General features: G+C 48.1%; 1 protein-coding gene across 14 annotated transcripts in view; it reads left to right on the top strand.

Annotated features, from left to right (window-relative positions):
* Nucleotides 1-25857, top strand: part of TNS3 (tensin 3) — a 258750-nt gene that overhangs the window by 152307 nt on the left and 80586 nt on the right. For all 14 annotated transcript variants that reach the window (XM_077303191.1, XM_077303190.1, XM_077303189.1 and 11 more), the window contains 3 exons: nt 8774-8939; nt 10736-10801; nt 12894-12998. In XM_077303191.1, the coding sequence (XP_077159306.1) occupies nt 8774-8939; nt 10736-10801; nt 12894-12998 (337 nt within the window). The remainder of the gene's footprint in view (nt 1-8773; nt 8940-10735; nt 10802-12893; nt 12999-25857) is intronic.

The following is a 25857-nucleotide window of genomic DNA, read 5'->3' as shown; positions in this document are numbered from 1 at the left end:
AGGAGAGCTACACATCATTTCATAAAGAGGTGAGATACGATATGTGGATTGCGATGTAGAGGGAGCAAAAAAGAGCCCCTGGTGTCTGTTAAGGTGGGATCGCCAAACAGTGATCCCATTCAGGCCAAACAATCATCAGCCTCAGCTAATCACGCCTCCTCTTATTCTTGCCTCCCTTCTTCGCTTGAGACTTTGGCTTTTTGCAAGAATACACATTCCAATGTATAAGAGCCAGCGCCTACAACAAACTGCTGTGACACCTCCAGAGGAGGGAAGGCACCTAGGGATGGGAGGGGGAGGATAGGCAATGAGAAAGAGAAGACAACCATCTCTGGTCCTTCAGTCTAGCCCAGGGGTAATCAAACTGCGGCCCTCCAGAGGTCCATGGACCAAAATTCTCAGAAGCCCCTGCCAGCGTTTGCTGGCAGGGGCTCCTGGGAATTGTAGTCCATGGACCTCTGACTACCCCTGGTCTAGCCCATGCATTTGCACCTTAAATGAGCTGCCCCACTGGATTCAGGACACCAGCCCAGGATGCATTGTAGTGTAACTCACTCAGTGGATTGGAAGCCATATATGGCTTCTTCATGTGTCCACCCTGAAACTCTTCTGAGCACTGTTCCTTGGTAGGACATCTGCCCCCACTTCTTAGGAAAGCTGGCAGAATTCTTGCTCGGCAGGGCTGGTGGGTTCCCACCTTGAAACAGGCGCTGCCTGAAGGACAGGTAAGCCATAAGCTTCCCTGAAGTGTGGACCTCGTGCCACGGATGGAAATAGGTGTAGCTCTTGGGGCCACTGCTAATTGTGAATGTGGCTGGCTGTGAGTTGCGGAGGGTAGCTGTGTTGCTCTGCAGCAGAAGATCTAGATTCCAGTTCCATAGCGATACGGACAAACAAGATTTTGTGAACACGAGCTCTCGAAAGTATTGGATGTGTTATAGACAGTGCTGTGAAATAATTAGAGCCACAACAAAGACGGCTAGCAGCAAGAGGGTTTATTTAGAATACATGTTTGCAAGCATTATTATTATTATTATTATTATTATTATTATTATTATTATTATTATTATTATTATTATTATTATTATTATTATTATTTCGATTTATTTCCCGCCACTCCCAAATGGCTCGTGGCGGGTTACAGTGTCTTAAAAACCCCATTAAAACTCCCATTAAAAGACTTTAAAATGTCTCAACATGGCGGCACAATAATAAGATCCCCTTCCTACCCCCCTTCCTAAAAAAGGGGGGGTGGAGGAGAAGGAGGTCAACGGTGTTCAAGAAGAAGCCCGGGGGAGAGCAGTCGATGTACCCCAGCAGCCCCAGCCTCAACCATAGACCTGGCGGAAGAGCTCCGTCTTGCAGGCCCTGCAGAACATTGAAAGGCCCTGCAGGGCCCGCAGCTCTCCCAGGAGCTCATTCCACCAGGTGGGGGCCAGGACCGAAAAGGCCCTGGCCCTGGTCAAGGCTAGGCGTGCTTCCCTAGGGCCGGGAATGAGAGAGAAAGCCCATTGGTGCGTTCTCTGAAAGTCTGTGACAGAACAGCTCATTGACACAGCTCATTTTAAGACCTTGATATGTTATCCTCCCTTACTGTCCCTTTGACCAATCAGGTCCATGACGAAGGGCGTACAATCTTACCTATCAAGGATGGATATATATCCTATTACAATTTTCTCTTTTGGTTTTACAGTTATTTTCCTTTTAAGGTACACATTTCCTATTTTGAAGTAAGCTCATCTTCTATAGATATAATGCAGCTGTTGTTACATCCTGTCTTGACAACAAGGCCATTTCAAAAGTCAGACAAAGACATTTCAGAAGTCTGTCCGAAGCTTAGCCCTGTACACGTGGCATTTCTTCAGACATTCATGAACTTAAAATGAACTATGGATAAAGTATTGCTAAACTGTGTTCCACAAATCTATATAATCCATATCGGAAGGAGGCTTTGTGTTGGAAGTTGGGCCATGTGTAATTTGCCTCAGCCTCAGTCTGCTGCAGGAGAATATTCCTTAACATAGAGTGGGGATTCCAAACCAGGGGTCCGTGAGAACTCCAGAGGGGTCTACGGCCTTTAAGGCTAGACAGAATCTCTTAGGGCCAGTTTCCTGTTTCCTGCTTCTCCCCTCACTGTCCGTCTTGCCTGCCTGCCAGCAGCAGGCTGGGTGCAGACATGCCTCCTGCATCTCTCCCCATCCAACTAGCTAGAGTAGATTAGGGACTATTTCCTTACGTTTCCTGTCTTGAATGGAGTTCTCTAATAAATGGTTGCTATATTAGTTTAATTGCACAACCAGAGCCTGTGTTTGCTGGCTTTGTTGTTTTTTGACCTGCATGTGCTCAGTAGCCAACAATGCCATACTGTGCACACTACCTTATTTTAACACATCTGCTAAATTTCCAGATCTTGCAGAGCCGTACCAGGGTCTTCCCACCGGACTCGTATCTAGTGGCAGTGGATTGCATTCTTTAAACCACATTTTTGTCAGCTGCAGGGGAGGAGAGGGGGTTTAGAAGACTTGTGCATGGTACCTTTGCCACAGCTCTTCCATATCACTCCTAAGCAATGTGCCTTTCCCTGCCAATGTGCCTTTCCCCATTTTGTGCCACCCTTCTTGGCGCTTATTGAAAAGGCTATTGATTCCCTGGCACAGCCCCTCCTCCTGGGGGCTGCTGCTGGCAAAACCCCATGAACTGGCCAAGAGCCCTCGTCCTAGCAAATTATTGACTGCCAGCGATCGTTTCAAAGAACATACGCAACAGTCAGCTGGCAAAATAGTAATTTTTGTAATCATTCTCTTTGTTTAGGATAATCCTGACACCAGCACACCGATAAAGATTTGCCCACGGGGCCGTGTTTGTGTCTCTGTATGTGTGTTTAGCAGTTCTGTGGAACCGAAGTCATAGCAGGAGAGCAGAGCATGCTACAGAAAGGAGATCCCCGAGGATCTTTGCTTCCTTTTGTCCTTTTAAACCACATTTCCAGTACTTAAGTAGCCAAGCAAATGGGTGAATGAACTTTCCCGGGGCCGGAGAAAAGGATTTTCCTGCCCTCCAAGAACAGCTACATGTCCAGATGACTAGCAAAATCAAAATAAATGGTTCAGCATAGCAGAATAAAGCAGACCAACTTGCACTCTCCTTCTAGCGGCTTCACACGTTTACTTAATGTTTGCCACGGGCCGAATGCACGCTTCCCTGCCTCTGGTAGTCCAGAGCCGGAGCTGTGAGCATGATATTCCCAGCTGGCATTTCAGCTCCGCTGCTTAACTCAACTGGGTGCTTGGAGGAAGGCAGACAGCCTGAGCCTGTGTGGCGTAGATTGTCATAACCAGTGCTGGCAGGTTCGAGGAGTGCCTTTCAGCCAATGCTGGAGCGCTGTGTGCCAGTGCAGTGCATTCTTGGCACAGCATTTGCTCGAAAATCAAAACAACTGCCAAGCAGAGCTGCCAGTGGCCATGTTGTTGGATCCCTCCTGTGTTGAGGGGGGCTGACTGGTGGCAGCGGGAGGCCTGGGCCCCCAAAGCTGCTGCATTGCCCACATAGGCCTGGTCAAGTTCCCTCGGCAGCCAGCTGGTCATCAGTGGGGACTGGAGCCTTGGGGCAGGGGATCCTCTACTCCTAAGTGACAAGCAGCTTCCCTGCGGCATTTTGCAGTGTGTAACCCCTGAACCTCAGACGTTCCTGCCTGTGATCAAGCAGATGGGCCTGCCTTGCAGGTCCGTTGTTGGCATTGCCAAACTTCTGGGCGAGAAGGGCTCTCAGCAGCATAGGAAGACTGAGAGGGAGCATTGCATGGGGTTTGACCACAGTACTTATTTGTATCATGCTGCTGGGTGGGGGGTGAGCCTCCTATTGTAGAGGGGAATATTTTGTTTTACTCTGAGCTGTATATCGCTCAAGCGGGCAGGTGTTTAGTGGGCCCGTGGTGGAATGGGCCCACAATCTGTGAATTGCTTCCTAACGCCTCTCTAGTATTTAATTCCTCCAGATCTCTGTCCCCCACTTGGGGAAGGGGGAGCTTGGCCATCCCATTGTCTAGGCCAGGGGTGGCCAAACTGCAGCTTTCCAGATGTCCACGGACTACAATTCCCGTGAGCCCCTGCCAGCACATGCATTTTTAATCCCTGGAATGACTGACAGTTGCTTGACAAACATGGTTTAGCCTTCGTCATCTTCCTGCATGTGGTATGCAAATCCCCCAAAATGCCCAATGCATAAACATGATGAGCACGCTGGCGATCCTAAATACAATTGAAGTAAGGCTGGTTTTACTGGTGCAGCTGAAGTAGGAGAAACATGAACCCAGCCCAGAGGTGCACGGGTTCTGGGCTTCACAGGACCCCCCTGAAAGCCACCATCACTGTTGGAACTATCAGCAGATCGGGACCAACATTTGCGTTTTTCTCGTACGATTGCAAAAGACAACATACACATGTGCGCCCAAGGATATTTAACATATGGAGAAGGAATGTTGTGCGGAGAAGGGATTAGCATCCAGCAGGCTTTCTGGCACTGTCTCGGATCACACCCACTTTCTCGAATAAGCATGTCTGCGCTGACCGGTGTCTATGCAAATATTGTAAAAAGGTAAAGGTAAAAGTATCCGCTGTGCAAGCACCGGGTCATGTCTGACCCTTTGGGTGACGCCCTCTAGTGTTTTCATAGCAGACTCAATACGGGGTGGTTTGCCAGTGCCTTCCCCAGTCATTACCATTCACCTCCCAGCAGCAAGTTGGGGACTCATTTCACCGACCTCGGAAGGATGGAAGGCTGAGTCAACCTTGAGCCGGCTGCTGGGATTGAACTCCCAGCCTCATGGTCAGAGCTTTCAGACTGCATGTCTGCTGCCTTACCACTCTGCGCCACAAGAGGCTCTTATGCAAATATTGTACATTTGGGATATTAGTAATACGGGTTGGCCTTAAAGTGATGTTCCTTGGGCGAGGGGGGGCTTGCATCTCTCTTTCCACTCCATCCTTTTTAATAGCAGAGGAGATGCAAGCCAAGCAGAGAGCTGGTTCCCATTCCACTCCAACCGACAAAGAGGGTAGAAAGGTGGGGGCTTTAAGTTGCAAAGGTTATGCATCCTCATCATTAAACCTTAGAATACTACCAGGCTAATATGTCAGCCTACCAACTTTTCCTGTGAGCAAAATCACTCACTATTGAGATCAGCTCCCTAAGCAGTTTTTGGCCAAAGTCATCCAGATGGAAGCCCATAGGGCAGGCTTAGAGAGCCAGTTTGGTGTAGTGGTTAGGAGTGCGGACTTCTAATCTGGCATGCCAGGTTCGATTCTGCACTCCTCCACATGCCACCAGCTGGGTGACCTTGGGCTCGCCAGGGCACTGATAAAACTGTTCTGACCGAGCAGTGATATCAGGGCTCTCTCAGCCTCACCCACCTCACAGGGTGTCTGTTGTGGGGAGAGGAATGGGAAGGCAACTGTAAGCCGCTTTGAGCCTCCTTCGGGTAGGGAAAAGTGGCACATAAGAACCAACTCTTCTTCTTCCTCAGACAGGGTTTCATGAAGCCCTGGGGTTTCTTGATGGCCGTGGAAGTGTTCCCTGAATGGGTGGGAGCTCATTAATTTTTTAATATGTTTTCAAAATGTGTTATAGATTTACCAGCTGATATGTTCGTATGTGGTCATGCCAACCTGTCCTCCCCTCCCAAAAATCATCAATGATTGGCCTGGAGGGAGTGGGAAGGGGCGGGGCCCCAGGTAGGCATGTGCACAGCTGTGCTTCCCAACCATCTGCAGGATTGGGACACTTCTGGGGTTTCTTGAAGCCTGAAGAATGTTTCAAGGGTTTCTCAATAGCAAAAAAGTTGCCGTAGATGTTTGAAGCAACAATTGAATGGCGGCTACCATGAGGCGATCTCACCGGCTCTTTTCACTAACTAAAAAACCTCCCAGTATTTGGCCTGCACACCAATGCAACTCCCAGGTGCACCTGCTCACTGAGAACTTTATGAACAAGGCTTCATCATTGTACATCATTTCCCAATTCCTCTCTGTTCCAGAGTTCCCGCAAAAAGTCGGGCTTGGTGCGTGCGTGCGTGCAGAATTGCTGCCTGTCATGCTGTCATGCAGGCCCTCAGCCGGTCATGCATTTGGTAGTCTCTGGGGAGTGATAATGAAAGAACTAGATCAGGGGTAGTCAAACTGCGGCCCTCCAGATGTCCATGGACTACAATTCCCAGGAGCCCCTGCCAGCATTCGCTGGCAGGGGCTCCTGGGAATTGTAGTCCATGGACATCTGGAGGGCCGCAGTTTGACTATCCCTGAACTAGATCTTGCCGTTCTGAAGTGATGCACGCAGCTGTGTGAACTGTGTCTGGAGCTTGATCTGGAAATGAAAGGTCAACGTTATGTTTATGTTGCTGGAGTCGTGCCATTCCTATGACCTCGAGTGCATCTGACCTTGAGTCATAGAATCATAGTGTTGGAAGGCACCTCCAAGGTAATGTAGCCCGGCCCCCTGCAGAATGCAGGAAACTCACAGCTACCTGCCCACCACAGGGACCCCAATTCCATGCCCAGATGATGTCCATCAGTTGCACTGCAATCTCTTTCCATCTTTCAAGTGCTTCTGAAAGTTCTTTCGGTGAGGGAAGCTTTGGAGGATACTGAAGGGTTAAACCTCCCCCCTCCCCTCCCTCCCCATGCTGCCGTGATCTGAATCTGGTCTGTGCAGTTGCCTGTTCCTGAACAATTGAGAACCAGGATTCTTTCTGAGTTTGTTTCAGGTCCTTTGGGAGACAAAGAATTGCTGCTGATCTGTATCCCTTCGCTCTCACCCTTCTCTTCTGAGTGATGCCTACTTTACGTCTGAGTTCCACACCTGCCTTGGACAGTTGTCTGTCGGCAGCAGCCATGGGAGTTCTGCGCAATGTCCTGGCGGCATCCCATACGTTCGGGAAGGGGGGAAGGGCGGGACACGGGGATGCTTCCAGGCCACTGTAATGTCTACGTCTGCCGTCTGGTTTAAAAAAAAAAAAAACAACTTTGAAAAGAAGGTAACTGGAGACCTGGTCTGCTTTGGTGTTTTGCCTTCTGTCAAGTAAAACTCCGACATCTTGGAAAACACTTTGCTGGGGAGAAGAGAGTTCATGAGTGCCTGAGTGGTGTAATTGGAAATGCAAACTTGTCTTCTCGGGTGGTTGTCCAGGCTGCCTCTGTCCATGCAGGCATGCCATTGCAACATGAATAACCAGGAAAGAATGTACCAATTTGGCCTCTAGAGCACTATCTTGATTTCCCATCTGAGATATGGCATAGATGCTGGAATTGAAGGAGGGCTCGTGTTTCTCGCAGGGCACCAGATGTCTAGATCTGTGTTTGGAAATACCACAGTGGTGTTTTGACAACTCTTTATCTGCTTTCCTGCTGCTGAGCATACTTGCTCTGTGAGGTAAGGCATACCTCGTGCGCAGGTGCCAGCAAAGGAGGTTATGAAAGCTTTCAGGGCTGCTCGTGTTCTGCTGGCACCCATGGATTCAGAACGTTTCTAGGAATCTTGGGGACTTTCTTCAGAGTTCCTTGAGAAGAAAAAGGACAAGTTTCTCTGAAAGGCCGTTAGGGGATATCTTTCAGAGCTCCAGAGTTACCACACTTGTGTGGCAGAGGCACCCTTTGGATTCTGTGGATTCCAGTGTGGATTCCAGTGGATTCCAGTGTGGAATTTAGTCCTGGTAGGATGGTGGGGTTTCTGCTTCTAATTGTTACTGCATATTCCATACGCTTCTTCCTGGCAATCCCCCCCTCCCTCCAGTCCCTTCCTGTGGGTGAAATTGCATGTCAGGGGTTGTTTCGACAGCTTCCCTCCCTCCAATGTCTTGCTTTCTATGTCTTTGGGCATGTATAGAAGCATTCAGTCACATCAGTGGCTACTAGCCAGGGGTGACTAAGGGGAACCACAACATTCAGAGGCACCAAACCTCTGAACCCCAGAGCCAAGAGGGGCAACATCAGAGGAAGAACTTGCCCTCTTGTTGGTCCTCCAGAGAAACTGGATCAGCCTGAAGCATGCAGGATAAGGATCTGTCCAGCTGCCACTTAAAGACCACCAGTGAGGGGAAGCTCACCATCTCCATAGGCAACCAGTTCTACTGCTGAACTACTCTGATTGTGAAATTTCCCCCCTGATATCTAATCGGTATCATTTTATACTTAGTTTAAAGCCATTACTGTGGGTCCTATCCTCTGTTGCAAACAGGAACCTCTCCCTGCCCTCCTTTGACAACCTTTCTGATACTTCAAGAGAGCCCTTGTCCCACCTCAGCCTCCTCTTCTCCAGGCTGAAAATTCCCAAGTCCCTCAGCCTTTCCTCACTGGGCTTGGTCCCCAGGCCCCAGATCATTCTTGTCACTCTCTTCTGAACCCCTTCCATTTCCTCCCCATCTTTTTTGAAGTAAGCAGAGAGGCAACAGTTAGCTCAAGGACATCCAGTGTGCTTTATCACCAAGCAGAGTTTTGCGCCTTGGTCTTGTGTGTCTCGAATCCAGGGGTAGTCAAACTGCGGCCCTCCAGATGTCCATGGACTACAATTCCCAGGAGCCCCCTGCGAATGCTGGCAGGGGCTCCTGGGAATTGTAGTCCATGGACATCTGGAGGGCCGCAGTTTGACTACCCCTGCTCGAATCCATGCCTCAGTCAGCCTGTATAAGGGGGGGGGAGTATTTTGAGGTGTCCTCTTGCCCGTCCAGGTGTTTTGTGACTGCCAGGAATGCTGGGAGTGATGCTGTCCACTGCCTGTCTTTCAGGTGAAATGCTACCACAAGAAATACCGGTCGGCCACGCGAGACGTCATCTTCCGCTTGCAGTTCCACACGGGCGCTGTGCAGGGATACGGCCTGATGTTTGGAAAAGAGGACTTGGACAACGCCCACCAAGACAAACCTCCTACTTCACAGGGCGTGAGTGGCCGAGGTAAAGCACTTCTGTTTGCCTGTCTTAGTGGGACTCAGACAGCACTTGCGCTCTGGGGTCTGGAAGCCCTCGACTCTGTAATAAAAAGTCACGCAGTTTTGCTCCCTCTCCCAAAATATTCTAACTCGAGGGCATCCAGTGAAACCGATGGGCAGTAGGTTCAGAATGGACAAAAGGAAACACCACTTTACACAGAAATTGATATAAATGTGGAATTGGCAGCCAAAGGTTGTGTTGAATTGATGGCCACAGGAATAGACAGCTTGAAAGGGGGATTAGACAGATTCATGGAGGATGTCTGTCAATGGCTACTAGCCATGGGGAACCTCCACATTCAGAGGCAATAAGTCTCTGAATCCCATAGTCGGGAGGCAGTATCGGGGGAAGACCTTGGACTCCCTGCCCTCTAGTTGGCCCTCCAGAGGAACTGGCTGGCCTCTGCGTGGGACAGGATGTTGGACTAGATGGACCTCTGGTGTGATCCAGAAGGGCTCTTCTGATGTTCTTATGAAGGTCTTGGCCTCTGTCTTTCTCTTGGACCTCCAGAGGAACTGGCCATTGTGAGAGGCAGGATGCTGGACTAAATGGACCTCTCATCTGATCCAGCAGGGGTTTTCTGATGTTCATATAAGGCCTTGGCCTTTCTGCCCTATTGTTGACCCTCCAGAGGAACCCCTTGGTCCCTGTGTGAGACAGGATGCCGGACTGGATGAACCCCTGGTCTGACCCAGCAGGGCTCTTCTGACGTTTTTGTCAACCATATACTCCACCACAACATTTGACACCAAGATGAACAGTTGTTCATTCTGCAGGAGACCCCCAAGAGAGCTCTAACAAAGCATGGCATCTCCTCTTCCTCACACTTTTCTTTTAGGGCCTCCATGGGCAAAGGAAATGACCTGTGGGCCCGTGGGCTACCGGTTGACTGTTCACAGGTTCCAGCATTGAAGGGCAGAGACAGAATAACTGGCAGCCCTTGAAAACATTGTTGGTTTTCAGCACCAGCATGTTATTATATCTCCCCCCCATCTGAGGAGAGGATGTGGTTTTGAAGCCTGTTGACAAGGGGATGATAGCTGTTGTGAGTGGAGGTGCTGTGTGTCCCTTCTGCCTTGCTATCATCACTGGCTCTTCAATTTTTTGAAGTGGCATAAAGATTTATACTTCCAGGGATGATCGCGAGAAGAAAAGAATGAGTATTTACCGCCTGGGCAGCTGTGCCTTTACTAATTCTGGCTCCTCCTCTCCCCAGGGTAAAAAAAAAATTCTTATTGTTTGCCTACAGACAGCTGGCATCCACATTTCTGTTTTAGATCCCAATCCCCTGGGAAGCTTTCCAACATGTTGGAGTGAGCAAGAGCACAGGGGTGTCCTTGGGGGCCTCTCATTCTGTTCAAGGAGGCTAGAACCTTTATTTAGAAGGTTTTAACCCTTCACGCTCCCCCTGGCAGCTCAGGCAAGAGAGAGAGGAATAACTTCCCTTTTATAGAAAAGGAAACGGGTTGTAGAAGATAGATACAATGTCCTGTTATAAAGTAATAGCTCGATACCATCTTATTGATCTTATATCTTGTCCTGTAAATAAGATGCAACATAAAAAGATTTCTGCCCCATAGGCAAGAATATTTGGGTATTTTAGAAGGCTGCAGGTAGGATTAGAACTTGCGGGGCAACTCGGCTGTCATCTCATCCCCCCACAAAAAGCATTATTTCTGCTCATCGTCTTCCAGCTCCTCTGTGTTAATTTAAAGAGTCAAAGCAAAACAAAACTGAAATAATTTCTTCTGCTTTTCCAGATTACTGTTTCCCTGACTATGGAAAAGTGGAACTGATGTTTTCAGAATCCCCAGAGAAAATCCCAGGTGAGGATCCCTCATAAATGACCTCCCTTACTTTCCAGGCCTCTGCATATTTACTCTGAAATAAGCCTGATTGCAAATCAAGAAAGGCAGGCTCTAAAGGAGGCTCAAAGTGGCTTACAATTGCCTACCCTTCCTTTCCCCACACCAGACATCCTGCGAGTTGTGAGGTAGGTGGAACTGAGAGAGCTCTGAGAGAACTGCTCTGCCAGAACAGCTTGATTATTACTGTCACCCAGCGGCTGCCTGTGGAGGCGGAGTGGGGAATCAAACCCAGCTCTCCAAATTAGTGTCCACCGCTCCTAATCACTGCACCAAGCTGGCTATAAGTAGCATGAAGTTAGGAGAAAGGTGGCCCAGATGAAGATTCTCCTGGGATTCTCCTGAAGGGCTCCTGTGGGTCCTTGGACTTGGTTCATTCTTGACTGCAACTTCTCACAGTGTTCTAGATACTGCTCCAGATGTTTTCTGCCCTACAGGAGTTTGGGTTCAGAGGCAGGGAGCACAGACAGGTTGCAGTAGCTTTCAAGAATCTCCAGAGCTCAAGCAGAAGTTCACATGTGGCCTTCGAGGCTTCAGTCATAGCCCACAATATTTATTTATTCACTTTCTTTATACTCCGCCTTTCTCCCCAGTAAGGACCTGAGATGGTGTACATCGGCGGTCCGCAACCTTTTTCAGGTTGCAGCCAAGGGGTGGGGGGAGAGGGCGACCCGGGGCCCCGTGCATGCGTGGCCAGTTTCAAAACTGGTTGTATTGATGCTTTGTTGGGTTTTTTTTTAAGCAAAATTTTAGCAGTCAAAAAAAAGAAAAGTGTGGAAATGTGCTTCTAAATGAAAGTGGAGCCCAATGGCACTTTGGACAACTAAGAACATTTATTCCAGCAGGAGCTTCTGCGGGTTTATAGGCATGACTTCAGAATTTGGCTTCTGTTATTCTTGAGGCTTGGGTTTCTGCCAGGTTATGGGCCCCACAGGTGATTTCACAGGTATGCTGTCTGAAAGGATAATTCATCAAGGGATGAAAATTCCAAGAGCTCCAGTTAACCGTTGTCTGCAAATTCAAATGTCAAACGAACCAACCTTACACGGTCTTGTAGTGGAAAACTTTGTACTTTTTCTCTTCCTTTGATGGTCCTGTTGAGTTTCTTTGGAGATTTTGGATGCCTACTGATTTCTGAGGGTTGGTAAAGGACTGGGAGGTCTTCTGTGACTGACTGCCCTAGACGCACAGGCCTGAGGGAGTTTCCCCAGCACAACATTACATGTTCTTTCTTAGCAAAAGTACTTTCCAGATACAGCAAGAGGGAGATCAACTTTGTCTCCTTGCACAGTGATAGGGTTCCAATTTGGCAGCCATTTTGTGGCTGTGCCCACCATGCTGTGTCAGAATTCCAAAGGCATCTGCCAGCTCGAAAAGACTGGAGACCTTGATGTACAGCAGTGGTCCCCAACCTTTTTATCACCGGGGACCACTCAACGCTTGACAATTTTACTGAGGCCCGGTGGGGGGGGTGGTAGTTTACTCCTCTACTCTCAACCACTGCCCTAACGCTCTCTGGTCGCTATGGTAATGTTTAAACATCCCTTCAAAATAATATACAGACACGCCACAACAGTGAACATAAGGAACGTTTTGTTTTCATGGAAATTTTAACTCATGACAATGACAAATCAATGGGAACCCTGAGCTTGTTTCTCTGCAATGAGGAGTCATGGGAGACAAGGACACCCAAAGTGTGTTGTAAAGGGCCGGTGGGGATGAAGTAAAGGGCCGGGGTGGGGGGAGAAGGCGTCCTTCAGGGCCCACCTCCAATTAGTCGACGGACCACATGTGGTCCGCGGCCCACAGGTTGGGGATCGCTAATGTAGAGGAAGGCCTCTGACATGTTCTGAGAATGGTACCCTTAAGGCTGTTCCCAAACCTCCCAAATGCAAAAAAAGCTAGCCCTTCAAGGGGAAGGAGTTGAGGGTTTCATTGATGTTCTAATTTTTCACACCTGAGGCTTTGTGACCTGTCTGAAATGGCACCGCTCCCATTCAAATGTATTCTGCACATTATTCCAGGGCCTGAAAGTTTGGCGTTTATCTTCCAGGTTGTGAACAGCTGCAGAACGACAAGGGGGTGATAGTGGACTACAATACCTCGGATCCCTTGATTCGCTGGGATTCTTATGAAAATATTAGCCCTGATGGTGAAGGTGAGTTCCGTTAGGACAGGGCCATGGTGAGCCACGTGTTATGTGCCATTAAGCCTCATCCGATGACCCCATGAGTTAATGCCTTCCAAATTATCCTATCATTAACAGCCTTCCTCAACAGCCCTGTAAACTGTGCAGTGAGCTGGAATGAAGGGTTGTGGCTCAGGAGCAGAGCATCTGCTTGGCATGCAGAAGGTGCCAGGTTCAATCCCCGGCATCTCCAGTTATAAGAGCCAGGCAGGAGGTGACAGGAAGGACCTCAGCCTCAGACCCTGGAGGGCCACTCCGAGTCCAAGCAGGCAATACCGACCTTGACAGACCAATGTACCCTCTCAGTGTAAGACAACATCATGTGTGTTCAAATAAGGCACCACTTTGTCTGAGTAAAGAAATAAGGCAAAAAGTTTCGAAACAGCCTTTTTAAGACGAATGTGTACCTGTGTTGGACCATGGTTTGCTTGGTGCAGACATATACAGCTTCAGGAAACATTTCATTCTGTCTGAAGAAGTGTCCCTGCACACGAAGGCTTATGCTATGAATAAAAATATGTTGGACTTGAACTTTGATCTACAGCTATGGTGACTGCGACCCATGGCTTGCTCCATGCCTGAACGGATCATAATAGTTAGGTGTTCTTCCTATGCTGGCAACATAAGGTTTATACTGACTATGCTTTATACTAACTGGCATGGCTTTCTTAAAATAATGTTGGGAGTTGTAATTTGGTGAAGGTACTGATTGTTGAAGACTTCCAGCTTCCTTCCAACCTGAGAACCTGTCTGCAGGAGGCCCTGGGATGCCGCATAAATTGAAGGTCATTGTTTAATAGGGTCACTGTAAGTCGGAAGCACCTTGGTGGTACTTGACACATAGACACAAAGTTCAGTGAGGTAGGCGGGGCTGAGAGTGTGTCGGCCCAAAAGTGTCTGCTATGGCAGAGTGGGGATTTGAACTTGGGTCTCCCAGATCCTGATTTAACACTCTAACCAAACTTTGAAGAGAACATAGTTTGGGTTCAGGGGCTCCTTTAAAGCCAACAAAGTTGTATTCAAGGTATAAGCTTTTGTGGGCATGTGCAGCTACCAACTTCCAACACCAACTTTTCAACAGAATATTTTCAGTAGTATTCTGGTTGGATGGAGCTCATGGAGATAACTGGTATCATAGAATCATAGAATCATAGAGTTGGAAGGGGCCATACAGGCCATCTAGTCCAACCCCCTGCTCAACGTAGGATCAGCCCAGAGCATCCTAAAGCATCCAAGAAAAGTGTGTCTCCAACCTTTGCTTGAAGACTGCCAGTGAGGGGGAGCTCACCACCTCCTTAGGCAGCCTATTCCACTGCTGAACTACTCTGACTGTGAACATTTTTTTCCTGATATCTAGCCTATATCTTTGTACTTGTAGTTTAAACCCATTACTGCGTGTCCTCTCCTCTGCAGCCAATGGAAACAGCATCCTGCCCTCCTCCAAGTGACAACCTTTCAAATACTTAAAGAGGGCTATCAGAAAGATGCTGGAAAGTACACTTAGCTGTGGTGGGGAAGTAAATATCTGGCCCAGCGGAGAGGCCTATAGCAGGGTTGGCCAGATTGTGGCACTGCAGATGTCCATGGACTACAATTCCCCCTGCCGTGCTGTAGTCCATGGACATCTAGAGACCCACAGCTTGTCCTCCCCTGGGCTAGAGCAATATGTGTCGATAGCTACAAAATCTCCACCTAGTCTCCCTGCAGCCTCCCCCCACCTCCAGGTGAACAACACCCATGATGGGTGATCTCTCTCTCTTTTCTTACGACTTTTCATCTGAAAAATTTTCCCCTCTCTCTTAAACCAAACGCAAATAGTTGTTGCGTGAGGAGGTGCCCTCTTGCATAGTTACATGCCTGTTTTCCCAGAGGGCTGCCTCAGCATTCCTAAAGCCTAGGTTCTGATGCCTTGGAAGGAATGCAAACCCTCAGCCCACAAGAAGGGCCGGTCAGTGCCGTTTCTGGTAAGTGGAAAGCGAAGCAGAGCTTGGAAGCCAGGAGATGGATGAGCGGGTTTGATTCTTGAACTGCTTAGTGACTAGTGTCTTTTTACAGGGGCGAGTGCATGTGGTTGTGTGTAGAAAGGAGATTTGGGAGGCAGGATGGGGGAAGGGGAGTCGGCGTATTTTAAAATCCAAATTGCTTTGTACTGCTATGTCTCCTCCGTTCCAAGTTGGTGCATAAAGCCCAAGAGGCAAAATATGGGATTTCATGATGCCTCCTTAGAGAGATGCCTGCTGTTTTCCAGTTGCATCTCCCTTCCATGGATGCTCACTTAGTTGATCTCCCTGGATGCGTCTTGAATTGTGGCTGTTGCGTTCCCCACCCTCCCTTGTCATGACACCACAAAGCAAGGAATCAAAGGCTGTCGTTTTATCTTATCAGTGCAGTTTGGACGGGTGTCGACAAGATTTAAAAGGTCTCGCTTCCACATGCCTGCTTGTGGTCAGGCTCTCACTTCCTCTCCTGCTGCCTCTCTTGAAACGTGGCTTCTTCTGTGTAAATAGTGTACCAATTTAGGCTGGTGGATTTCTGTTCTGTGTTTTTGGCTACAGGGTGGATAGAAAGTGTCTCATAGAATCCTAGAGTTGGAAGGGGCCATACAGGCCATCTAGTCCAACCCCCTGCTCAATGCAGGATCAGCTCAAAGCATCCTAAAGCAAGGTTCTGGTGGTGCTGTATTTTAGTGTCAGTCCCCCACTGTAGGAAGAAAGAGGCTCCCCCACAGAGCCCAGGGAGCTGAAATAGCATGCAAAAACTGATTGGAAAGTGAAATTTTGCAGTTGTGATTACATTCTGAGTGGGATTTTCCTCTCCGAACTTGTCAGCATTGTGCAATTGTTTTGATTTGGGCATGCTTTAAATATGAACAGTGCCCTCTCAGGCAGTGTTCTACCCTTCTTAGCTTGTACACTTCACTGTACTAGGAAGGGTGTAACTTTGTTTAGGATGGTACCCTAACACTCTTGAACTGAAGAGTTCACGAGTTATTTCAGATTGCATGTGGGATTGCAGATGCCAGCTTGGGGTAGTGGTTAGGAGTGTCCTAATCTGGTGAGCTGGGTTTAATTCCCCACTTCTACTCAACACACAGCCAGCTGGGTGGCCTTGGGCTTGTCACAGCACTGATAGAGCTGTTCTGATGGAGCAGTAATATGAGCGCTCACTCAGCCTCCCCTCCCTCACAGGGTGTCTGTTGTGGGGAAGGAAAGGGAAGGCGATTGGAAGCCACTTGAAAATTCCTTCAGGCAGAGAAAAGTGGCATATAAGAACCAACTCTTCTTCTCTCTCAGCCTCACCTCCCTCACAGGGTGTCTGTTGTGGGGAGAGGAAAGGAAAGGCAGATGTAAGCCTCTTCGAGTAGACTCCTTCGAGTAGAGAAAAATGGCATATAAGAACCAACTCTTCTTCTCGTCCTTCTCCTTCTTACCTTATCCACCAATAGTGAGATGTTGAAATTAAATTTTATTGGGTGTCAAATATTTATATTTATTTAATTCATGTATAGTCTGCTTTTCTGGCTGAGATCTGCTGCTTCAGAATTTTATTTATTTATTCGTTCGCAATTGAGCTTTCCTTTACCGTTACTAAGATGATTCCAGCCGAAGAGGAGATGCATAGTTGAGCACGATGGTGTTATAAAACCACTTAAGAATGGAGGAGGAGCCATTCTGGGTCACGCCAAAGATCCATCAGGTCCAACACTTGTTTACATACGTGGCCAACCAGCTGCCTCCAGGAAGTCCACAAACAGACGGTGACAGTATCTTCACACCTATATTCCCCAGCATCTGACAACAAGAGGCATACCGAGGCTGGTGCTGGAGGGAGCAGATACCTGCCGTGACTAGTAGCCATTGATAGGCCTAGCCTCTGTGTATTTCTACACAGCCTTCTAACTGGGAGGCCATCCCTACCTTCTGTGGCAGCGGATTCCACATGGGCTGTGTGAAAAAGGAACTTCTTTTTCTGTAGCTGCCCTCAGTCTCCCACCTTTCACCTTCCGCGGATGACCCCGGGTTTCTGGCATTATGTCTCTTCTCTCCGCACCACGCAGAATTTTATAAACCTCTATTATGTTTCCCCTAACTTTTTTTTACTGTTGAGAAACCCCTGGAACGCTCCTTAGGTTTCAAGAAACCCCAAAGGTGGATTGGTGGTACAGAACATGGTTGAGAAGCATAGCTGTGTACATGCCCAGCCAGGGCCCTTCCCCTTCCCACCCCCTCCAGGCCCATCACTGGCCATTTTGGGGGGGAAGGAGACCAGTTTGACAGGACCACATATGGTCATATCACCCGATAAATGTTTAACGAAACAGGCTTAAACCTTTTAAGAAATCCTTATTGGTTGCACCTTTTCAACCTGTACAGTGGCCATTTCAAAGCACACAGCATTCCAAGCCCGGTCTCTCCCCAGATTTGTGTCAGGGCAGTAGAAGAGTGCCAGTCTGTCCCTGTTGTGATTATTGGCCAGTGTGGGACTTGCGTTGTTTGCAGCATCTCCGCACTAGATCAACATTTACTTAGGCGGTCAGAACTGGCTATGTGCTAATATTCCCGAAGCCAGTGGGCAGTGACGCTTGCATGCCTAGGCTGGGGAGTGGCCAAACTGTGCCTCTCCAGGTGTCCACGAACTACGATTCCCATGAGTCTCTGCCACGCTGCTTTGGATCCGGTGCCTTGAAAGGAACGCAAATGTTCTGGCACACCTGGAGATTGGAAATACTCAGAAACAAGAAACAAGAAAGCACCCCTACTGTTTCTGTAACCTGCTTGTTATTGTTGTTATGTGCGAAGTCGTGTCCGACCCATCGCAACCTCATGGACAATGATCCTCCAGGCCTTCCTGTCCTCTACCATTCCCCGCAGTCCATTTAAGTTTACACCTACTGCTTCAGTGAGTCCATCCAGCCACCTCATTCTCTGTCGTCCCCTTCTTCTTTTGCCCTCAATCGCTCCCAGCATTAGGCTCTTCTCCAGGGAGTCCTTCCTTCTCATGAGGTGGCCAAAGTATTTGAGTTTCATCTTGCTAACCTGCTAGCGAATAACTTGCTAGCGAATAAAATACCCAGAAACTGTTCACACCTTCCACAATTTGGTATTGGAGATTCCCATCTTGCTGTATCCTACCTCTGGAGATGCCAGCCGCTGTTACCGACAGAACTTCAGGGACTAAAACAACCAGACCATGGGCACAAAGCCTGGAAAACCTACAACAGCCAGTTGACTCCGGCCGTGAAAGCCTTCGACAATTGGTTTCCTGCTACTTTTGCCTCTCAGCCGGATGAGAGAACGAGGGAGGCAGCTCAGGTCCTCTGTGTTCCCCTCCCCCTCCACTTCTGGGTTTCATCCATCTCAGGAGTTGGGAGGGTGGGACCTTAGGGCCTTTTCGCACAGGGATCTTTGTTGCAAATTGTTTGCGGAATGAAAAATCGCCATTTAAAATAGTGGAATTCGTCGTTATGCATACCTGCCTTTGTAGTGGAATCAGTTGCGTTTTTTAGCGTTTCCCACAGGCTTCCGGTCTCGGCAGAAATCGCTAGAAAGGAAGCGCTATTGCCAAGCTCGTCCCGCCCCTGGCCGTCAAGCAGCCAATGGGCAGCCGTTAGCATGCTCCCAAACAGCCCCTTTCCCTTTAAGAAAGGTTTTTTTTAAAAAAAAATGACCCATAGCAACGAATCTAGGTAGATTCGTTGCTACGGAGAGACCCATCCAGCTGCCTAATGTGAGCTTTCGTTTGATTGTATGATCGTTTGCACGCTGCCTCGAGTGATAAAAAAAAAATCCCCCCCCCCTCTCACGGGCCCGATTTTCGGCTGAATTTATTTGTAAAAAATAAAGGGACTTTATTTCAGCAAACGGGCTTTTCAGTGGTTTGTGCTTAGTGACTAAAGGTGAAGGACTGAAGCCAGGGAAGCCTCTAAACAGAAAGAGGCTCGCCGGTGCGTTTATCCCCGCTCGCTCGGAGAAAAAAAATGGCGATCGCTTCGCCGGAAGTTTGGAGGAGAGAGCCAGGGGGAGGGACTTTGAAGAACCAGCAACAATGGTAACGCACAGGTCTTTAGCGCTACTGTTGCAGATTGGTTGCAGGAGTGTATCGCTATCCGGAGGGTGAATCCACTTTTCTGGATTCCCCTGAAAGCGCCACAACGAAGCGCTTTTTGCTGATTGGTTTCAGGATTGTTGCAGATTGTCTACGACGTCGTGGGTTATGGCAAATTAGTAGCGTTTCCAAATAGCAACCATTCTGCTACTTTGAAGCCGTGCGAAATGGCCCTTAGATTTCCCCTGCAGGGAGATACATGTTCCATTTCCTTTGCAGGAGGGCACCCCTCTTGGCAGCAGAGACTGGGTAGTATGCAGTTCTCATGGCTACCTCTTCTTTCGAACCTCTTAAGCGGCACACTTGGAGGCATAGAAAAGTACTCAGTAAGATTTTCTTCACCTTTCCTTGCAAGTCTTTACTAAGCCCTGTTAATACTTGCATAACGACATGCTTAGAGGCTTGCTCCCCCTGCTTTGCCTCATGAATGACTGGAATGCATTAATAACCCTCTAGAGCAGGGCTAGTCAAATTGCGGCCCTCCAGATGTCCATGGACTACAATTCCCAGGAGCCCCTGCCAGCATTCGCTGGCAGGGGCTCCTGGGAATTGTAGTCCATGGACATCTGGAGGGCCGCAGTTTGACTATCCCTGCTCTAGAGTCCCACAAGTCTGCTGCATACATAGAACCAACGTGAGAAAGACCATTCGAGGCCTTATTTAAAAACGCTTCTCTCCAGAAATCAATCCATGCATCTGCCAGTCCTGCTGACATGGGCCCAGGAACGAGTCCTGTTTGCTTCACTGTTGCTTGCTGCCAAGTAAGTCAAGTAAGTGTGTAAACAGTCTGCAGTCGGGCCCTGCGTGAAGGTAGGTGAGACGAAACCGAAGGCGCTCGAGCCAGGTTAGGAGAACCAAGCTGTTGGAATGCAGTGCCATGAAGGAAAGAATGAAAGCATCCGTTGTCATTCAAGGGTTTTTAAGATGGGGCTAGACAGTGGCTCTCCAGATTCCATGGGCTACAGTTGCCATCATCTAGCAGGGGCTCGTGTTAATTGTAGTCCATAGAATCTGGAGAGCTGCAGTTTGGCCACCCTGCAGACTAGACTGCCAGATTGGGTCAGGTAGAATGAGCGGGTTCATGGGGTGTGCACAGGGATCTACAGTCACCTGCAGAAAGCCATAGAGGCAGCCAGGTTGCACCCTGAGGGGAAAAAAAATAAAGGTCAGTAACACCCAAGCCGATTTGTCCTGTAGTATAGAATCATAGAATAATAGAGTCGGAAGGGACCTCATGGGTCATCTAGTCCAACCCCCTGCACTATGCAGGACACTCACATCCCAATCGCTCATCTACTATAACCTGCCACACCCTTGAACCTTCACAGAATCAGCCTCTCCGTCAGATGGCAATCTAGCCTCTGTTTAAAAATTTCCCAAGATTTCCAAACCCACCACCTCCCGAGGAAGCCTGTTCCACTGAACAGTACTCCCTGCTCTATCTGGCCGCTCATATTACAGGCTAGCCAGTTAGGAATTACCTATTTAGCTTATTTTAAATCCCCTGCTGGTTGTACCACCTTATCTTCCTCTAGAATTTCCATCTTTGTATACTGCAGACCGGCCTCCTTTCTTGTTTGAGCCCAGCTTTTATGATCCAGAAGCCGCATAAATGAAACATAATTATTCCAATTCCAGGGAATGGTGAGGCCCTGAAACGGTGAACAACAGAAAAGGGAACAAAATAACCCACTTCATTCATTGCCATCCATGCACTAATAGGGAAACACACCATTGGAAATTTTGGGCAGCCTTTGGAAGAGAGCTAATGACTGAAAACTAGATATCTCCTTTCATTAAGTGAGTCTGATGCTTTACAGCTCTTACTTTGGAGCTTTTATTGGCTGCTGTACACATTTCATATGTGTTAAGGACTGGTGTGTTAAGCAGGCATGCCGAGAGTGGTGGGGAACAAAATCCAAAATAATAATAATAATAATAATAATAATAATAATAATAATAATAATAATAATAATAATAATAATAATAATAAAAACAGACCTTTGAAGAAGGCCCTATAAGGGCTGAAATGTGTCAGTCTATTGGTTCACATATTGCATAGCATACGGGTTTGCAATAGCCTGTGGGTTGGATATATGCTTTTAATTCCTATAGTTTTTAAAAAATTGTGCACAATAAAAGTAATATAATTTTAACAACAATACAGGCATTCAACCTTTGTAGGTCCTAACTGATACCAGTGGGCTTTTTATGGTTCCAGGGGTTTTCCTAGTCAGGTCTGAAGAGACTGGCCCATATCAGGGGTTCTAAGGGGGTGCCAGACCCTTTCTCCCTCTATTCTCCATAGAGCAGTCAAGGAGGATTAGAAGAAGGGGTTGGTCATCACACCTTGGCCCCTCTCTCGAAATAAGCATTGTGACAAAACTGGATTTCTGCACACACACACAACCTGTATTGTTTCTGTGGCTTAAGTACAAGAGTTTTGAGTTCTGAGTTGTACAATGCAGGAATCGTGGTCTTGTTACTTAGCAAGAATTCTCTTGGACTACCTTTGTTATTTTGGAGTTTTTGCCCATCCCTCCCTGGTCTCTTGCTTGACCAGACCTTCAAGAACTCATGGGCATTCAGTGAAATTAATGAGTCAGTAGGCTTGGGGAAAGGAAGTACTTCTTCCCCCAAAGAGCAATGAACACATGGAATCCACAGCTCCAAGAAGAGAATCGGAGAAATATATGGAGCAGAGCTTTATCACTGGCTATTAGCCACAAGGCATAGATAGAACGCACTGTCTGGGGCAGTGATGCTCTGTATTTTCCCTGCTTGGTGGGCAATAGTGGGAGGGCTTTGACAGACACGGGCTTAAAAGCTGGACGTGGCCAGAAGTGAGCCAATCGAGTGGGCATTGAGCATGGGAGCTGGCCATGTTGGTGGTCAGAGCCTTGTGTCCATCTTTTAGAGCAGTTGCTCCACGGGCTAGAGAGAAAAACATGCATCTGTGTTGTTTGGCAAGTCAGGCATCGAGGCTAGGGTTAAGGTAGGGATGTCAACCTTCCAGTGGGGCCTGGGGATTCCCTGGAATAGCTCATCTCCAGGCGACAGAGATCAGTTCCCTTGGAGGAAATGGCTGCTTTGGGGGGTGAGCTTCATAGCATTATACCCCACTGTGTTCTTCCACACCCTCAAATCCCACCCACTCCCTGCTCTACCCCCAAAGTCTCCAGGTATCTCCCCACCGGTGCTGGCAAACTTAGCTGAGCTTCCTTTGAGAAAAGCTAAAGGGTGGCGGTTGGGGCAAGGGAAGAGAGCATCTGGGAGGAAAACCGATTGTTGCCTGAATTACCTTTAGCAGCCAGCTTCGGCTGCAAGGGTTCAAATTTCATTGAACCTGATCGCACCCTCTGAGGCTCCTCCTCTGTGTTTACATTTTCACTGTGTCTCCCCCCCCCCCCCTTGGCTGAAGCCAAAGTTTCATGCTTCTCCGGCAGTTACCTTCAGGACTGCAAAGAAGCTGGGTGACTTCAGTGCTTCTGATACCCACTTTTTTGTGCAACGCGAGGCTGTTTTTAACATCCGCTGGCCAGCCTGCTGCCTCTCCAGGGTCTGAACTTTCTGTCACTTTGAGGAAAAAGGTAAGCGGCTGTCACCTTAAGATTTGTGAAAGATGCTGATGCTTCATGCGTCTCCATGGTCTTCCTGGAACCAAATCGAACTGTATACCCAGACTCTCGGCAACTACGGGTTGTGCACGTGTGCGTGTGTGTGTGTGAAAGAGACAGAGTGACTCCAGTGTGCGTCCAGTGCTTTGGGAAGATCAGGAGTCTGTGCTGAGCAAGGAAGGCAAGAGAGAGGGAAACAGACTTTGGGTGCACAGAAAACAACAAGACTTAACCTTGCGAGGAATGCAGATCTAGACTTGTAGAGATTTGCCTGTGGGTTTGTTTGTGATGTGGTGATGGCAGGGAAGGGGAGAGACTCTCCTGGCTTTTTTTTTTCTATAAGAAAGGAAACATATGGAGAATCACTGTGCATATTTTTCCCCTCCTCCTGTTTGGAAGATCTGGGACAGAACTGTCATTGGTGGGGATTGCCAGGCAGGCCAGCTTGAATGAGCTTTCTCGGGCACTGAATGACTGGAAAGAAGATAGCTGTGGGACAGGTCAGAAAAGCTGCCAGAAAGACGTCTTTCTCTCTGTCTCTCTGCCTTTCTCTCTGTGTGGAAGTTGCTGCTGTTGAGCTCTGTGGATTTCACAAAAGGAGAAGCCAAAGGAGAGAATGGTTTTGGTATGTGCTTTGTGGTTTTGGCTTGGCCTTCGGGAATGTGATTTGCTTTTTCAGTGCATTAGGTTGTGTTGGCTCCCAAAAAACAAAACCCAAATGCACGCGGGCTCTTCCATATTGTGTGTGCCTCATCCCAGTTAGTTTGTAGTTCAGATTCAGGGCTGGCTCTTTGCCAGATGTTCATGGCTGTTGTGGAAAGAGAGAGAGAGAGAGAGAGAGAGAGCGAGAGCGCCAAGGGTAAATCTGCCTCCCTTCTTCCAGCAAGGGACTTTAGGCAGAGAGAAAACAGAGGGAAACGCAGAGGGGTTCTTTTCAGCTGGAGGTAGACAAATTCCACCTTTGCTTTCAAGGGTTTACTGTTTCAGTCTGCCTTCAGGGCGTGTTTTTTTTTTGCTTTTCTGGCAGGGGTGGGTTGGGAGAGAGACAGCTGTGTTCCTGTATGGCTGTTCGCAGGCCAGTTCCTTCCTTGGAAAAAGTAAGAGCAGCAATTGCCAGTAAAAGTATATTCCCACGAAAGTCTTTGCTTGACTAGCATGTCTCTATTCATTTTCCTTTCCCAGAAAAAAAAGAGTTCTCTCCCTCTCTTCTCTCTATGCCTGGACAAGTTAGTTTTTTTGTTTGTTTTAAGCTTTTGATTAATGACAAAACTGGGATTTGTCTCTCAATGGGTATTTGGAAAGATATGGCTGGACTTTTCAGACTGCAAACCTCCCTTCCCCCCCCCCCCACCCTACGGGCGTTTGCATTTCCTTCCGGATAGGCTCTTCTAAGGAGGGAGGCTCAAGGAAGTGAGGAATGACCAAGCACTGCGCAGAATCCAGCCGTTCATATAAAAAAAACTTTTTTTAAAAAACAAGCAGGTGGAGCGTTCTCTTTTGTTTTAGAAGGATTTGCACTAAATAGCATAAGTCTAATCCTCAGACAACCTACTGAGGGCTGACGCATGATCCGTCAAGAGAGCCAGCCATGTAAATTGGGTTGAAGCATTTTTCCAGGTTTCAGTGGAATTGTGTTTGTGTTAGCTTCCGAAGCATGCTCAGTGCCCTGCTGGACTCTCTCTCTCTTGGAGGAGGCATGGGTTTCTGAGTAATCCAAGAAGTGTCTTTTGATTTAATATTAGTAATGTGAGCGACTCTTGGTGAAAGGAGTGTGCCCAAAAGGTACAGCAGTGAGATTGTAACTTTCTGTGTGTACTCTGTCAATATTTTGCGAAAGCTGAGATGTTATATAACCACAGCTTGTTATGAATTGGAAGGATGCAGTAGTGAGAACTGTTCAGGGGCAGAATGAAAACCTCACTGAGGTAAACGTGTCCAGAACTAAACAGAGGGGTTGTGGGCCAGCTTGGTGTAGTGGTTAGGAGGGCGGACTTCTAATCTGGCATGCCGGGTTCGATTCTGCACTCCCCCACATGCAACCAGCTGGGTGACCTTGGGCTCGCCACAGCACTGATAAAACTGTTCTGACCGAGCAGTGATATCAGCGCTCACTCAGCCTCACCCACCCCACAGGGTGTCTGTTGTGGGGAGAGGAAAGGGAAGGCGACTGTAAGCTGCTTTGAGCCTCCTTCGGGTAGGGAAAAGCGGCATATAAGAACCAACTCTTCTTCTTCTTCTTCTTCTTCTTCTTCTTCTTCTTCTTCTTCTTCTTCTTCTTCTTCTTCTTCTTCTTCTTCTTCTTCTTCTTCTTTCCGGAAATGTCCTGGGAGGCAGACCTGGTGCTGTTTGGCAGACCTGGCATCCTATGCCCTCTTGGCTGGCATGCCCAGAGCCCTTGGGGCAGTAGTAGAGATTATTACCGCTGCTTAGAGGGAAGCCACTTTTGTTCTCTTTTGATCATTTGGGGGAAGCCATGTCCGGGATTGGGAATCCATTGCAGAGTCTGCTCAATGTTCCATTCAGCGCTCTGCCAAAATATTCAAGGCAGGTAGGAGGTAAGAAACTGAAACTTCTCCCAATGGAATGCTGGTCATTCTTATGAACATGGCCTGGGTGATACCTGCTAAGAAACAACAATCCCTCGGTGGTGATTCCAACACCATGGGGAGCTAGTCCTGACATCTGGCCGTGTGGCTAGTCAAGCATTCCCAGGCTCTGCTGCAGTTCAGAAATTGTGTGGACATGTGCAATTCTGTGAGTTTTTATATGGCGGAGCTGTCTCGTCTGTCTGTCTGTGAAGTGACTTTAGAGAAACAGAATCTATCCAGTGGCTTAATAAAGCTTGAAAAGATAAAGAGTCTCTTATGTTATTTATTCAGGCTTCGACTCTGCCAGAACGGTCTCTAGATTTGTTTTCCGTTTTCAATCTATCGTCAGTGGCAGTGAGTCCGTCCTTGTTAATATTTGAGTATAATTAGGCAAACGCTCCTGTATCATGGAGAGTCAAGGCTGTGAGCTCTTGATCTCGAAATCTTTAAGCATCTGCGCAGGGGGCAGAAAAATCTTTGTGAGTCGGGACAGAACATACTAGAAGAACTTGGGCAACT

This window comes from Paroedura picta, chromosome 11, assembly GCF_049243985.1.
Source record: "Paroedura picta isolate Pp20150507F chromosome 11, Ppicta_v3.0, whole genome shotgun sequence".
Classification (NCBI taxonomy): domain Eukaryota; kingdom Metazoa; phylum Chordata; class Lepidosauria; order Squamata; family Gekkonidae; genus Paroedura; species Paroedura picta.
This window is presented reverse-complemented; position numbering and strand designations above follow the sequence as displayed.